The sequence below is a fragment of the Drosophila subpulchrella genome, chromosome 2R (genome assembly GCF_014743375.2).
Source record: "Drosophila subpulchrella strain 33 F10 #4 breed RU33 chromosome 2R, RU_Dsub_v1.1 Primary Assembly, whole genome shotgun sequence".
Classification (NCBI taxonomy): Eukaryota; Metazoa; Arthropoda; class Insecta; order Diptera; family Drosophilidae; genus Drosophila; species Drosophila subpulchrella.
In genome coordinates, this window is record NC_050611.1 from 7293644 (window position 1) to 7307875 (window position 14232).

The 14232-nt window shown below is 42.2% G+C and overlaps 2 protein-coding genes across 3 annotated transcripts in view; both read left to right on the top strand.

Moving 5' to 3' along the window:
• The window catches only part of LOC119550650 (BMP-binding endothelial regulator protein), a 28795-nt gene extending 22537 nt beyond the window's left edge, over positions 1–6258 (top strand). For both annotated transcript variants that reach the window (XM_037859489.1, XM_037859491.1), the window contains 4 exons: positions 1419–1512; positions 1867–2049; positions 2782–2994; positions 3689–6258. In XM_037859489.1, coding sequence (XP_037715417.1) covers positions 1419–1512; positions 1867–2049; positions 2782–2994; positions 3689–5190 — 1992 coding nt within the window. In that variant the 3' untranslated portion in view covers positions 5191–6258. The remainder of the gene's footprint in view (positions 1–1418; positions 1513–1866; positions 2050–2781; positions 2995–3688) is intronic.
• A 5533-nt stretch (positions 6259–11791) lies between these two features.
• On the top strand, positions 11792–13493 carry LOC119550691 (antigen 5 like allergen Cul n 1). The gene is made up of 4 exons (XM_037859556.1): positions 11792–12094; positions 12633–12782; positions 12839–13083; positions 13146–13493. Exons 1-4 carry the CDS (start codon positions 11954–11956, stop codon positions 13396–13398), a joined length of 789 nt encoding a protein of 262 aa, XP_037715484.1. The 5' UTR covers positions 11792–11953; the 3' UTR covers positions 13399–13493.
• Positions 13494–14232: the final 739 nt, after the last annotated feature.

Consider the following 14232-nt stretch of genomic DNA (forward strand, 5'->3'; position numbering starts at 1 on the left):
AAATTCCAACTAACAACTGCCATTAAAACTAATACGATGATAAACATCTAGCAGCCGGAGACCCCAACAGCGACAGCGACTGCGACCGAGACTCTCGAGATTTTCATTTTCATAACAATTGCAAATTTTGCACGTTGCAGCCCCATCCAAATTGAGATCCAATCTGGTTTGCTTGCACTAAATTATACACACACCGATGCCCAGATACCCAGATACCTAGGTACCCAGACCAACATTGTTCGGAGCAACTGCATACAAATTAGTGAAATATTTTGCCTGTTTTTGGTCGACATCTATCTAGATTTATAGATACATTTACAATTAGTGGCGGCTCCGGCTTCGGCTTTGGCTCCGACTCGAGCTCTATTATTACGGCCGGGCTGGATTTGAATCTGAATCTGAATCTGAGTAGGAATCTGGCTTTAACCTGTCACAGCCAGCAGCTGTTTAGAGCACTCAAGGGTTAAAGTTAAAGGCAATGCAATGGCAATTGCACAAGTCGCCGGCCAAGTTGCAACAGTTTGACTTATGATCGACATCAATTCCAATGCGCCCCGCTGCAGCTGTCAGCATGTCGTTAACAGCCGAATGGCTAGAAAATCCAGATGCATAGATACCCGCATATAAATATATATCTAAGCTGATTTCGAGCTGCTTACCTGTGGGCAGGCAATCAGCCGAGGGATCAACTAACGAGTTGCACAGAGATCGAGGGGTTTTCGCTCTTAAGGATAAATTACTGCAGCATAAATTACCAGACTTTGCATAATCCCAGCTTTCAGAGAGGGAAAAATAAAAACAATGTTATTTCTGATCTGCTATCTACATAAATTGGTTATTATCAAGTTGTGAAACCGAACTATTTAATTAAGATCAATAGCTAAAATATTTAAATTTAATAGTTTTCAGGCTATAATATATTAAAGATATATGGTTCCATTAAATATATTAAAATAATAATTTCATTGATTTATTATTTTGGATGTCACTTACATTTTTAAAGACTTTAATGCCGGGTTTCAGTAAAAATTCAATATGTTAATAAAATTAGAGGCCTTTGAAAATCTCTGTGTAGCTAACCCCAAATGAAGTACGAGTCAAAGCAATCGCCACGCCCAAAGTAAATTACACTGAAGGTCAGAGTGCAGAGCTTCATTGAGCAGTGGCAATTTCGAAAGCAATTGCTGGGCAGTAAACCAGGTGGAGGTGTATTTTATGGGAAGGGAAGTGGAACCATATATATATTTTTTTATAGTAAGTGTGCACTGCTAACACCAATCGAGCAGCTGATTGGTGACAGCCATCTTTCACATGGCTAAGCGCATTTGTGCAAATTGCGCATACGCCCCATGGGACTAAGGAAAATTTTTCAACAATAACTTTAATTTAACGTCTTGCTTTTTATTCGAATTTTACAGAACGGATTCGTCAATTGCCGTGATACCTGTCCGCCCGTCAATGATTGCTATATTCTGGATAAATCGAATGGAACTTGTTGCCGCAGGTGCAAAGGTAAGTTAATACTTAATAAAAAAGGATGTATATTGTAATTGCAAAAAAATGTATTACATTTTGTAAAGGATATTTAAAAAACAGACTGCATTCAAACCATGATTGAATATAAAGATATTATTATGTAAAATAAAATTCTTTTTTCTTGTGAATACATACCGTAACATGTCACATATATGGCAACAAATAAAGAAGTATATTATAAAGTTTTAAAATAAATTTTCATTTATATAAAACTTGATATTTATAGTATCGTATTTTTGAAATATATATTATAAAATTGCTATGAATAGTATAAAGCTTTTTATTGTGTATATGCAGTACTTCATTTTTATATGACATTTCATATTACAGGTTGCTCTTTCCGTGGCATGTCCTATGAGAGCGGTTCGGAGTGGAGCGATCCGGAGGATCCCTGCAAGACGTACAAGTGCGTGGCTACCGTGGTCACCGAGACGATCCAGAAGTGCTATTCGCAGTGCGACGACAACCAGTTACAGCCTCCACGGCCCGGCGAATGCTGCCCCACCTGTCAGGGTGAGTCTTCTTCGATTAAATCCAGTCCGGTCCAGTCCCAATCTCAATCTCAGTCCCCATTCCCCAGTAGCATCACTCACTAAAATTAGCCAGAGATTCCGCTACTGGCTCATAATCGTTAGACAATAGAGAGCCCAAACAGATGGACAATCTTGGTATGATGCTCACTGCAAACGGGTATTACCAATGATTCGAAATTCATAATAATTATTTGGAAACCAAAAAAAAAACGCAAAACTTGAATCACATTGGCCAACGCAAAGTAGATCATCGCTGATAGGGCCAGCATTTTGATGTCTCTATTACCAAAAATGATTTATTCATGGGGCATTCCGAAATTCGCCCCATCTCCGATCAAGATCTTCGGTGATCCGCTGCGATCTGCGTTGATCTGTTCGGATCTGTTCTCCGCGACGCGTCTGTTATTGTTGGCCCTGCTTATTTATGGGCTTTAAATTGTCTATTAAGGCGACAATGTCGCCCCGCATATTCGCATTGCGATCGCGATCGCGGCTGAGCAAACAAAAGCAACACCAATCTGGGGGCCCTCCTATGACGCTGCCTATGCAAATGCGGTAAATGCGGTAAATGCCGCTTGGAAACCCGTTTCGCCTTGTGGAAAATTTCTTGGCCCGTGGCCAAGCAAATCAAACCCAACAGCCCAACTAAATCATAAGTGTCTGATGGCTAATGTCTGATGTCCAATGTATCTGATGGGATCGCTGTTTTCAGGTTGCAAGATCAACGGACAGACGGTGGCCGAGGGCCAGGAGGTGGACGCCTCCATCGACGACCGCTGTCTGGTGTGCCAGTGCCGCGGGAACCAGCTGACCTGCTCCAAGAAGACCTGCCCGGTGCTCCCGTGTCCCATGTCCAAGCAGACCAAGCGTCCGGACGAGTGCTGTCCGCGCTGTCCGCAGAACCACAGTTTCCTCCCGGTTCCAGGTGAGTTCTCTAACCATTAACTAGTTTCCCAAATATACTTAGTATAATTCAGTCTCACACATAAATATATAAAACATATATTAAAAGATATAATATATATATATGTTATAATATAAACACTACATTTGGGAACTTAAAATGCCCAATGAAAATTTACCTGCTGTATACTTATAATAAAAAGAGTTCATAAATTCATTATGCATTTAGGAAGAGCAATAAATTCCAAGAATAATAAAGATATTTTGATATATTGTCATACTATAACTATTTATAGATACTTGGTATGTATATAAATTCGTTGGTATACGGAATAGAAAATATATATTTTGTTAATTTCTTTTGTTTTTCTTGAATTAAACTATTTTGTAATGTGAAAACCAGGGACCGAAAACAAAGTGATTTCAACTTAATAATGTCAGCAATAACACAAAATAAATAATGATCGGTATATAAATATCGAAGTAGGCCTTCAAAAATCATGATGAAAACATCTGAGCAATACAAGGGTAATGAAACCAAACAAAAGTTAGCCCTAGGACCTTAAGAAATGGAACAACAGATATTATAAATAATTGAACATTAAAAACAATAAAAGCAGAAAAATGTTAAACTCGTTTTAGAATATAAAAAATAAACATAAATATTAAAGTTCCCAAAATTAATATTTTTATTTTTTTCAATTTTCTTTCTGTAGGCAAGTGCCTCTTCAACAAGAGTGTGTACCCCGAGAAGACGCAGTTCATGCCGGACAGGTGTACCAACTGTACCTGCCTGAACGGCACCTCCGTCTGCCAGCGCCCCACGTGCCCGATCCTGGAGTGCTCGCCGGAGTTCCAGGAGCCGGATGGCTGCTGTCCCCGCTGCGCCGTCGCCGAGGTGCGGAGCGAGTGCAGCCTGGACGGGGTGATCTACCAGAACAACGAGACCTGGGACATGGGCCCCTGCCGCAGTTGCCGCTGCAACGGGGGCACCATTCGCTGTGCCCAAATGCGCTGTCCGGCGGTCAAGTGCCGGGCCAACGAGGAGCTGAAGCAGCCGGCGGGAGAGTGCTGCCAGCGGTGCGTGGAGACGGCCGGAACCTGCACGGTGTTCGGGGATCCCCACTTCCGCACCTTCGACGGCAAGTTCTTCAGCTTCCAGGGCAGCTGCAAGTACCTCCTGGCCTCCGACTGTCTGGGCAAGACCTTCCACATCCGGCTGACGAACGAAGGGCGTGGCACCAGGCGCGCCAGTTGGGCCAAAACGGTGACCCTCAATCTGCGCAACCTGAAGGTGAATCTCGGCCAGCGAATGCGGGTCAAGGTGAACGGAACGAGGGTCACGCTGCCCTATGTGGGCGTGGCCGGTGGCCAGAATGTCACCATTGAGCGGCTGGCCGACGGAGGAGCGGTGATGCTGAGATCGGAGATGGGACTGACTCTGGAGTGGAATGGAGCTGGCTTCCTGCAGGTCTCGGTGCCGGCGAAATTCAAGCAGAGGCTGTGCGGCCTGTGTGGCAACTTCAACGGCAGTTCCCGAGATGATCTCACCGGGAAGGATGGACGCAGTCACGGGGACGACGAGGTCTGGCACTTTGCCAACTCCTGGAAGGTGGGTGGTCCCAAGTCCTGTTCGCGGAAGCGCGAATTCCTGGCCGCCACGCCCACCTGCGACAAGCGCAAGTCGAACTTCTACTGCCATCCGCTGAGTGTTCCGGATCTCTTTGGCGAGTGCCACGAGCGGCTGAATCCGGAGAACTACAAGGCCGCCTGCCGGATGGACGTGTGCGAGTGTCCCTCGGGTGACTGCCACTGCGACAGCTTTGCGGCCTACGCCCACGAGTGCCGCCGGCTGGGCGTCCAGCTGCCGGATTGGAGGAATGCCACCAGTTGTCCAGCGACCGGCTGGCGACGCGGCAATGCCACGCTGTCCAGCTTCAAGGGCAACCAGTTCTACGGCGATCCGAGCTTCAGCCGGATGAAGGGTCGCCGGCGGCAGAAGAACCACCAGCTGCGACTGCAGCTACAGCAGGAGCAGCAGCAGCGGAGCAAACAGGGCCAGAAGGGGCGGCACAAGCCGGGCGGCCCAGTGTCCAATGGCCACGCCCACAACCGGCTGGACAAGGATCAGCTGCAGAAGGAGTTCATCCTGAAGCACGTGCCCAGCAGTTTCCTCTATCCGCGTGCGCCGGATCGCACGCCGCCGCCCCTCCACTAAGTTAGTCGAGCGTTTAACTTTAGTTACCCATTTAGTTAGTTACTACACACCCACACGCACACACACACACACACACTCACTAACCCACACAAGAGCACGCCCATCCGCACAGATACTCGGTCAAAGAGAGAGTGGCCCGCCATATATAGCATACTTTTGGCGGCCCCAAGAAGCCGAGAGACCGTGAGGGAAACCTAGTTGAATTCGCTCCCATGACAGCCAGGCCACAGTATTACGCTGAACGTCCTCTGGAGTAGGCAGATATATATATATAAACCGGATATAGGCACATAATATCCGGTCACACACGCACACACACACTCGTAGCATCGAAACTCATCCTGTCGCCATTTCGTGTAGCCTAAGTTTTATTTATTTTAGCTTTAGTAATGGAGTTTTATTCGGAGAGCCTGTTGTTTGTGTGCCTGTTTTGTATTCGTATTTGTATTTGTATTTGTACTCTCGTATGTGTGTTCGTCGCTGCGCTGAACTAAAAACTGATCTAAAAACTACTACTAAACTAAACTATAACTAAGCTAAGCCTTAGCTAATTGTACTTAGAACTTAACGCAGTCCTAGCTGAAGTACTTGATAATGTTTGCTTAAAACTTAAGCCCTAGAATGGATGAGGAGATGGACCTACCCCAACTACTATGAGAATTGCACAACAGTATTTTCGTTTAGTTGAAACTTGAACGAGCCCCAGATCCGCAGAACTCAACTGAACTCAACCCAACTCTCCCCACTCAGCCCTACTTAACCAACTCGAAATTCCGCTTATCTCAAATTAACCAACTTTTACCCCAAACTGTGTTAATATTTATACAACTATCGCGAGCTATTTATGCACTTAACCAGCGGAAAAGGGAGACAGCTCTTTGCCATCTTTCAATTTTACAAATTAATCGAGTTTAAAGTTTAAAGTTTAATGTTAATGTAATGTACTATAATAACACCTTTAAATACTACTTGTATGGCTGGATCTGTAAATTTACGAAATATTTAAATATCCCAAAAGATGAAAAAACTAAAAGAAATGAAAAACAAAACAAAAACCAATGCCACAAATGCAAGTGGATAAAATTGAAATATATAAAAAAAAAAAACAATTTAATTTTTGTGTTTAATCTGGGGAAGTGGACAGCACTGATGGTTGATACCGGAATGGGACTTTTTGGCATTATTCGAGGATTGGAAAAAACGTAGGCATAAGTGTATTTTATCGGGGGAATATTACTTTAAAGGGGATCTATTAGAATAAATAATGATTTTTCATTTTACAAACAAATTCACCTTACTAATAAAAAGGGAAACCTGATAATATTATAGGATCCAGCTTAGAAGAAAGAGAAATATATTATCGGCTACTGATAGATAACTATAGATAATATTAGAGATCCGACACTTAAATTAAACTGATTAAACAATGATAAAACATTAAATTATCCAAGAAATTAGAGTCGCATTTAAAATAGTTCAAGTTGAATACTTTTTGGAGCAGTATACCCTTTCACTGCACTCGTAAAAGCATTTGGCATGTGGTGCTTAAGTCGGGATGGCCAATCTCTAAGCCAATAAAAAGACATGACAGTTGACCAGCTCCAAAAAGTGGGAATCGAATAGCCTGTGGGAACTTGAACTGCTGACTTTCAGCTTCCTTCCCCTTTCAGCTTCCTCCTCTGAATCGGAGGATCCCCGGCCAACTTGTATTTATTGTTCTTTGCTCGTGTGTGGCATCAGTTTCAGAGGCACGAACTCCAACTCTCCGCGACGACACTGCGTCTGGGGTGACTCCGAATCTAAATTCAAGTACGAATCTGATTGTGATTCCGATTCCAGGGCCTCGGAAGGAAGTGGAGTGCGAGTGGAGTGGCAACGGCCAAGGGCCACTCCAGACTCCGATTGGAACTCACAATCGGGGAGCGAAACTCAGTCTGGCCGGCGTCGAATTACGGGGCATGGCCATTAGCCATTATCCATTAGAGTATCCAGTGGGGGCACTGCCAATTTATGCATGTTTGCTTAGCAATAATTGTCAGCGATGTCTAGGGTCGGCCTGCCATGGCAGGCAATTCCCATTCCGCGTCCAATTCCCAGGGCCAGATTGTCTGTAATTCGATTCGAACTTACTGGGCAGCCTGTGGAATTCTGAGAACGAGGCGGGCGCTCGTAAATTCAAGCGATCCGATCGCTGGCGATTTAGACGGAAAACACAATCTGGCATGGCCCCTGGATCATGGCTCGCGGCTCATTGAGGAAAGCAGTCTACACCGAGAAAAAGTACCTAGTCTATGATAATGGAATTGTTTACAAAGAAACTTATGGTACTAGCTACCTGGATCATCGAAAAGAAAAAATACAGTACATAGATTATATAGAGTACATAGGTTTGCTTCTAAAACTTCCTATGCTTGAAAATTTTGAAAATCAGCATGTTGTTTAAACAACCATTAAACTTTGGAAACCAATGTATTATACATTCACAAAACCATAGCTTCAAGAAAATAGATTGAATAGTTGCAGGAAATATATTAAATACCGTTAAAGTGATCAAGAATTGTTCGGTTTTAACTAGATGATGCTAAGTGGATCTAAAAGGAATATTAGGATGCCCAAAATTATATAATACCATTCCAAATACTTATAAAATATACGAAGTATATTAAAAAACATATTCAAAATGATGTATTAGAGCACTACCAGTGGATATTCCATTTCAGATGGGTAAATATTTCCCTCAGTGTATATTACCACGCAGCAGGCACGTGCACTGAATCCCGAAACAAGTCGATCGATCAGGTTGATGCCACTTCCAATCGCAAGTGCCTGCCGCCTGATTGATGTCCGTCCAGGGGCTTCTGCAGAAATCTATGGGCACTTAAACTCGATCTTGGACCACGGTGACATCTGCCTGTTTGGAGCGCCTTTGAGCGTTTCCGCGTGTCGCTCCTCTGGAGACGCCGGCGACGCGTGCTCAGTCCTTATCGGGCTTCTTCTGCTAACCTGTCCATATCGGACCAGCTGCCTCATGGCCACCTATTCCGCTGGGGCATCTGCCGATCCACCGGCCATACCGACGATGGTGTGGCGCCATGGCGTGAGCCAAATTTGGCATTTGGTGAAATGTCTTCTGTCGGACGAGTGGCGTTTACTGCATTCCCCAAGGGGCGGCATTAGACGACGACGGACCCGTGTTCATAACTCATAATGTGAGGCCCAGGGCCCAGGGCCCATCCCCCCGCGCTGGTAGCCACTTAAAATCCGCAATTTATCAATTTCTCTGGCAGGACCAGCTGCACCAGCGATGGGGCGATGAGATGTCCGGCGATAAGCCGCTTCGAGCAAGGACAATCGATGCCATTGGTCATGCATCTTCTAATACACGAAAGAAAATAATCATTTATATAAATTATATAAACAAAGTATATATAAATATAAACAAGTTGTTTAGTACATTTTTCATAATCAGTTGAATAAAAAACCTTTGTTTAACAGGATTCTTAAAACTATTAATTTCAAATACATATTTTGCGAATCGTAAAGTTATTAATAACTTAAAATATATTCTAAAACTTAGCTAAAAGTTTCAATATGTATTTTTAAAAAATGTAAAATGCTTGAAATGTAAACACTTTAAGACACCTTGAAGTTTGATCTTCAATTATAAAAATATTTTTGATGGTCTATCGAACTGCTTCATTTTTCCCAGTGTAAATGAGCATCCAAGGATGCGACTCCAAAGTGTGCATAAGCGAGTGGAAACGCATGAATCATTCGTCGGATGCGTGGGAGCATCCATTGTCATCGGTTTGGCCATTAGCGCGTACATCCATATGTCAGCGGCTTCCAGAGAAGAGCCACCCACGTCCAACTGGCTCAAGGGCTGCACTTCGTCTTTGGGGGTTGGAGCACAAGGATTCGCGGGGAGGACCACGCACAAGCCATTTTCCGGATGCGGGAAACCAAAGCTGTTGACAGAACTGGACAAATGAAGCAATATTTATGTTATTGATACGGCGGAGAGATTGAGATATATGGGTAGGAAAGAAAGGGGGCCATCATTTGTAGCATACTCTTCGGCGATGACCTAAATGACCCACAGACGGGGTGGCAATTCCCAGAGATTCAACAGCGAAAAGGGGGAAAAATAAATATAAGAAATGTTAATGGGTGAAAAAAGGAAAAAACAAGAGCTAAAGAGTTGTAACTCATTTTCTCAGGTGTTTAAGAGTTAAGCACATAAAAATCTGAATTATATCCTTTTGCTTTTTAAATTTTTTTGTTAAGTTGTTACATAGAAAACAAAATATAAAATCTAAATAATAAAACATAAAAGATACCAAAAAACTTTACCAATAATTTAATAATTTTTTAGACAATATAGAATATGGTTCCACGTTTTTCGGTTTCTTGCGGTTGTTAATTAATTGCTGTTGGCTTTTCGACACGCTCCAGATGATTTCTAAGAATTAAGCTTATTAGCAAGTTATTTAAAGTGTGGCTTAATTTAGCACTTAGCAGTGTTATATTTTGACCCGCTTTAGATGATTTTAATGATTTAATTTGTAAGTAACTTGTCTCGTACTTACAATCACTCCCACTCTTTCCTAGCATACCAATTAAGACGTCTTGGTCGCAGTTAATTAGCTGTGCAAATTAGTTATTAAGCGCTGACACCTCCCCCAGCCAATCCTCACCCACTCAGCTGTCAATCAGCGTCGAGTAGGTCGTTAAAAAAACAAAAGCCTGGGAAGATTTGTTTGGGCTTACACGAGATGAATGTCTGAATGAATAGTGAATTAATGGATATCTGCCCCGGTCTGCCTATTCTATTGCTATTCCTCTCTCCTATGCTTATGGGTTTTGACTAATTTAATTGGCAATCAACTATTCAGTGTTGGCTTAAATGGCGATGGCGTGTGTCAGAACAGAAAAAGCCAACCCCCAAGCATCGGAACACAATTAATTGCCTAGTTATTGGTCCTTTGAATAATTAAGTTTTGGGGGAATATGGATTCAGGACGTTCTAGGCAAAATTCAGAATTTCTCTCTCACTCTATCCAATTCCCGCAGTCATTTGCTTCGGCACCTCCACAGACAGAAAGGCGTCGCGAGCAACCTTTTTGTTTATTTATTTATATATTTTTTTATCGACTTTGGCCAGCTGAAACTGGTTGGCATCCATCAGATTTGGTTAAATTTTTGGCACATGCCCGGCTGGAACAATACGGTTTATTAATTACATTAAATGATTTCGCTTGTTCTCCACGTTACTTGTAGCGATTTGTTTCGCTGCAAGCCTCATCACAATCAGATGTAATTATGCAAAATTGACTCGACTCCGGTGTTTGCTCATGACGGAAGTTGTTGCAGTGCCATCAACTGAGTATTAATTACCATTATCTAATCTTGTAATCTGAACAATCAGGGGGTGGGAAGATAATGGCGCAGCGATCTGAGACTCTTGATTCTAAGCTGTGGGAACAAGATAGGCGCATCCCAATAAAGATTGATCACTTGGTAATTACCGTCATTTGTGTCAAATCAAGAATTTATATTTCATTGCGGGATAAAGAAACGCTGAAATATAAAGGTACTATGTATTATAAGATATTAAGAAGGAGGTGTTAATAAGGGAACCTTATAAGAAAAGAAAATTAGGGTACAACCTGAATTCAAAATAAATTCCAAGTAAAGATAACCCTTTATTTTTAAGAATATTTAAATAAGTTCACAATTATTCAAACTTAAGAACTTAAATTCGATACTTTCTTGATCCCCTGACTTTCTAGGGTACCCAAACACATGCTACAACCCATCAATTAGCAGCACACCGAATCACCTTTCTTCTCGAATTTCTCCACCATAAATCTATGAAAAGCAACTTAAATCACGCGTCGGTCTTAAGTGCCGCCTTATCGGGCATAATCGCTGTTGAAATTTGCATACTGAGTCCACTAAATTTAGTCTAATAGGTTCTGGAGCCGGACTGATGGGCTTGTGGCCAGCTCCGGTACTGGTGGGATATATGTATCAATAAAAGTAGGGCAATCCATTGCACGCCCGTTTCCCAAGCATCCAACTGGATAAATATAGATATATACAGAGCATGCATATACATAAGTATATGGACCGCTTAACGATCGCATTAACATCAAACGCGCACATTTTATGGCCTGTCAACCGATCGCTGTCCACATAGATCGATCGATAGCCCCCAACTCGTGGCAACAATGAACCCCTAGACTCTCTCCTCTCTCTTTATTCACTTTTTTTGTTCTTTCGTTGGTTAAATTTGGCCAATTTTAGAATCACGATTTTAGAAACTTTAGCCGGAGCGGGATGAAATGGAACCGAGAGACCGAACCTGAGACCGGGAAGATTCACTCATCCTCCGCTCGGCCAGCCCTCAAATTAATATTTATATTTATTATCATTATTTTGTGCAAACTTGTTCTTGGCCGTTTCGTTTCTAAACGTGTTAGAAAGGCTTGGTCTGGCTAAGTCGGGCTTTTGCGAAATGGCATTAGAATCGGCCGGAGAGAGATATATAAAAAGTCGGTTGGCACCCGAGCTCTCTTGTTTAGTTTAAGACTTAGTCCCCGATCTCGGTTCTGTGATCATTCAAACGGAAACATCCAATAAAGACGGCCGCGGTTATTGGCCAGAATCTGATTGAAAGTGCCAAGTCAAAAGTGATAGAGGATCCTTATTTAGTTTAAAATATTTTTTCAAACCTATTTTTAAAAGTAAATTACATATTATGTCGGCATTGATATGTGGAACTACCTGCCTGGCCATCTTCCAGCTGATGCTGCAGTTGGTCCTGGCGGAGGATTATAGCTGGTGCGATCCCACTTTGTGCCCGGATGGGGTTAAACATATTGCTTGCCGAACCACAGGCGTAAGTATTCAACACATAAATAATAATCTCATTTGTTCGACACAAAAAAGGTTATTAAAATCAAATTATAAAATTCTAATGAAAGCTTGAATTTTAATTGAATGCATATTAACGAATAAGCGATACAAATATTTGTAGAAATGGTTGTATTTCAAAAATGTATAGCAGAGACAAAGCCTTTGTCTGCCTAATTTATTTATATTTAAATTTAATCGCTTCTGATCTTTAATCAGATGGCAATTTCTTGTTTTTGTTCTATATCTCAGTTTGAGATCGCAACTTGTGCATCGCGAAATTTTTACATATTAAATTGCTCGTTTCTTCAATGAAACTGTCTTGTATCAATAAATTTGGTCTTGATCAAGAATAATCAGTGATGGATTCAGCAAAAAATCTGTGGGGTTTTAAATTTACATTTTTAATATGACTTTCACAAGTCTCACACTAAAACTCCAGATATCTTTAGGCCCTATACTTTATTAGGTACCTATAAAAATATATATATATATTTATTGGACCCCTTAATTAATTACCACAGCAATTTGCCAGACGTTGCCAACCAGATGCTGTCCAAGTGGATATAAATCGTCACAAGGCAGACTTCCTGCATGCCCACAACAAAAGGAGGAACTTCCTGGCCTTAGGAAAAGTTCCAGGGTATTATCCTGCCGCACGAATGGCCACAATGGTAGGAAGTCAGCCAAAGGGTAATTTTGATAGCATTAACCCTTGATATGTCCTAAGGTGTGGGATGATGAGCTGCAGTACCTGTCTATGCTGAATTCGCGCACCTGCAAACTGGACCACGATGATTGCCACAACACCTACCGATATGCAAACTCTGGACAGAATCTCTGTGCCGTCTGGCGACCAAGGGATCCTTATGTGAATGTCACCAGTTTGGTGGAGGAGTGCCTGGGTCTCTGGTTCAACGAATACGATCTGATAGACAGCAGTTTTATCGATTCCTTCAAGGTCACATCCCGTTTGTGAGTTGAAAATGGAGGAATGTCCTTGATCCTTTAGGAACTAATGTTATTCCTTAAAACAGTGAGGACTACGGCCACTTTGCTGAGATGAATGTGGACAAGAACTTCGCGATAGGCTGCTCCATCATGCGATTCACACGTCCCGACTATCCATCCGTATTTATCTACAACTTCATCTGCAACTATGCTTCACTGTACGCCCTGGGAGCCCCTGTTTATGAGACGGGTAGAGCGGCATCTCGCTGCACCACGGGCAAAAGCCACTTCTATCCAGGATTGTGCTCCACCCGCGAGGTGTACGATCCCAATTGGTAATGGTTATCCTTCCCAGGGGGATTCCATCCACTCAGGTAAAACTGCCAAGAGTATTTAGTAACCCTAAGCTTTAGATCGAAGATAAACCAATAAATGATCGCATCGATTCCAGACACCTTGCATAATTTATTTAAATTAACCCCCGTCATCGAGAGTCAGTCGCTGACTTCTGACCCGGCTAGCATTGCATAATGCCAGTTGAGTTATACGTATGTATACCCACAGGTTGTGCTGTAAGACTCGAAGCTCGACCAAAATAAACAATGCGAATCTACAAAGAAAGCCAGTCTCCGTCTTTGGAGACTGGTTTGGCACACAGAACTTTCGTTTGTTATTGGCCAACAACTCATAAAGATGTTCCCCCAGCATATGCAAATTTCGAATTTTATTTGATTTGTGCGCAGAAGTTATTGATTTCTCCTTTGTGATTTAAAACCTGTCCGGAGGTCTTTGAATAGGCTGCTTTGCGTGTGCAACAAGAAAAACTAGAAGACTATTATTTAATAATACCTGATTGTCTAAACTCACCAATTGGGTCAATGTTAATGTCAAAGACTTGAAACTCTAGAATAACAAAGTCACTGAACTCTATGAAGCACCCACGCTATTAATCTTAATAAGTTAGTTCGAAATTTAAACTATTTCATAGAAATATATAAACCAGATTAACATAAACTTTTCAACGGTTCCGTACACTTTTAACCAGTCTGACGAAAGCTTAAACCCTAACTAAATGCGTCTACTTAGCTTTCTCTGGATTGAACTTAACTCAACTCCGAGATTAACGATCTACTTAAATAGTCTAGTTTTGGATGGGAGGCTGCTCGCCAAGCT

Bases quoted from the DNA above. Each gene is read 5' to 3' on its own strand.
- LOC119550691 (XM_037859556.1), top strand. From the start codon at position 11,954: ATGTCGGCATTGATATGTGGAACTACCTGCCTGGCCATCTTCCAGCTG. The intron at 12,095-12,632 runs GTAAGTATTCAA...TAATTACCACAG, and splicing joins TTGCTTGCCGAACCACAGGC to CAATTTGCCAGACGTTGCCA. The intron at 12,783-12,838 runs GTAGGAAGTCAG...ATATGTCCTAAG, and splicing joins CCGCACGAATGGCCACAATG to GTGTGGGATGATGAGCTGCA.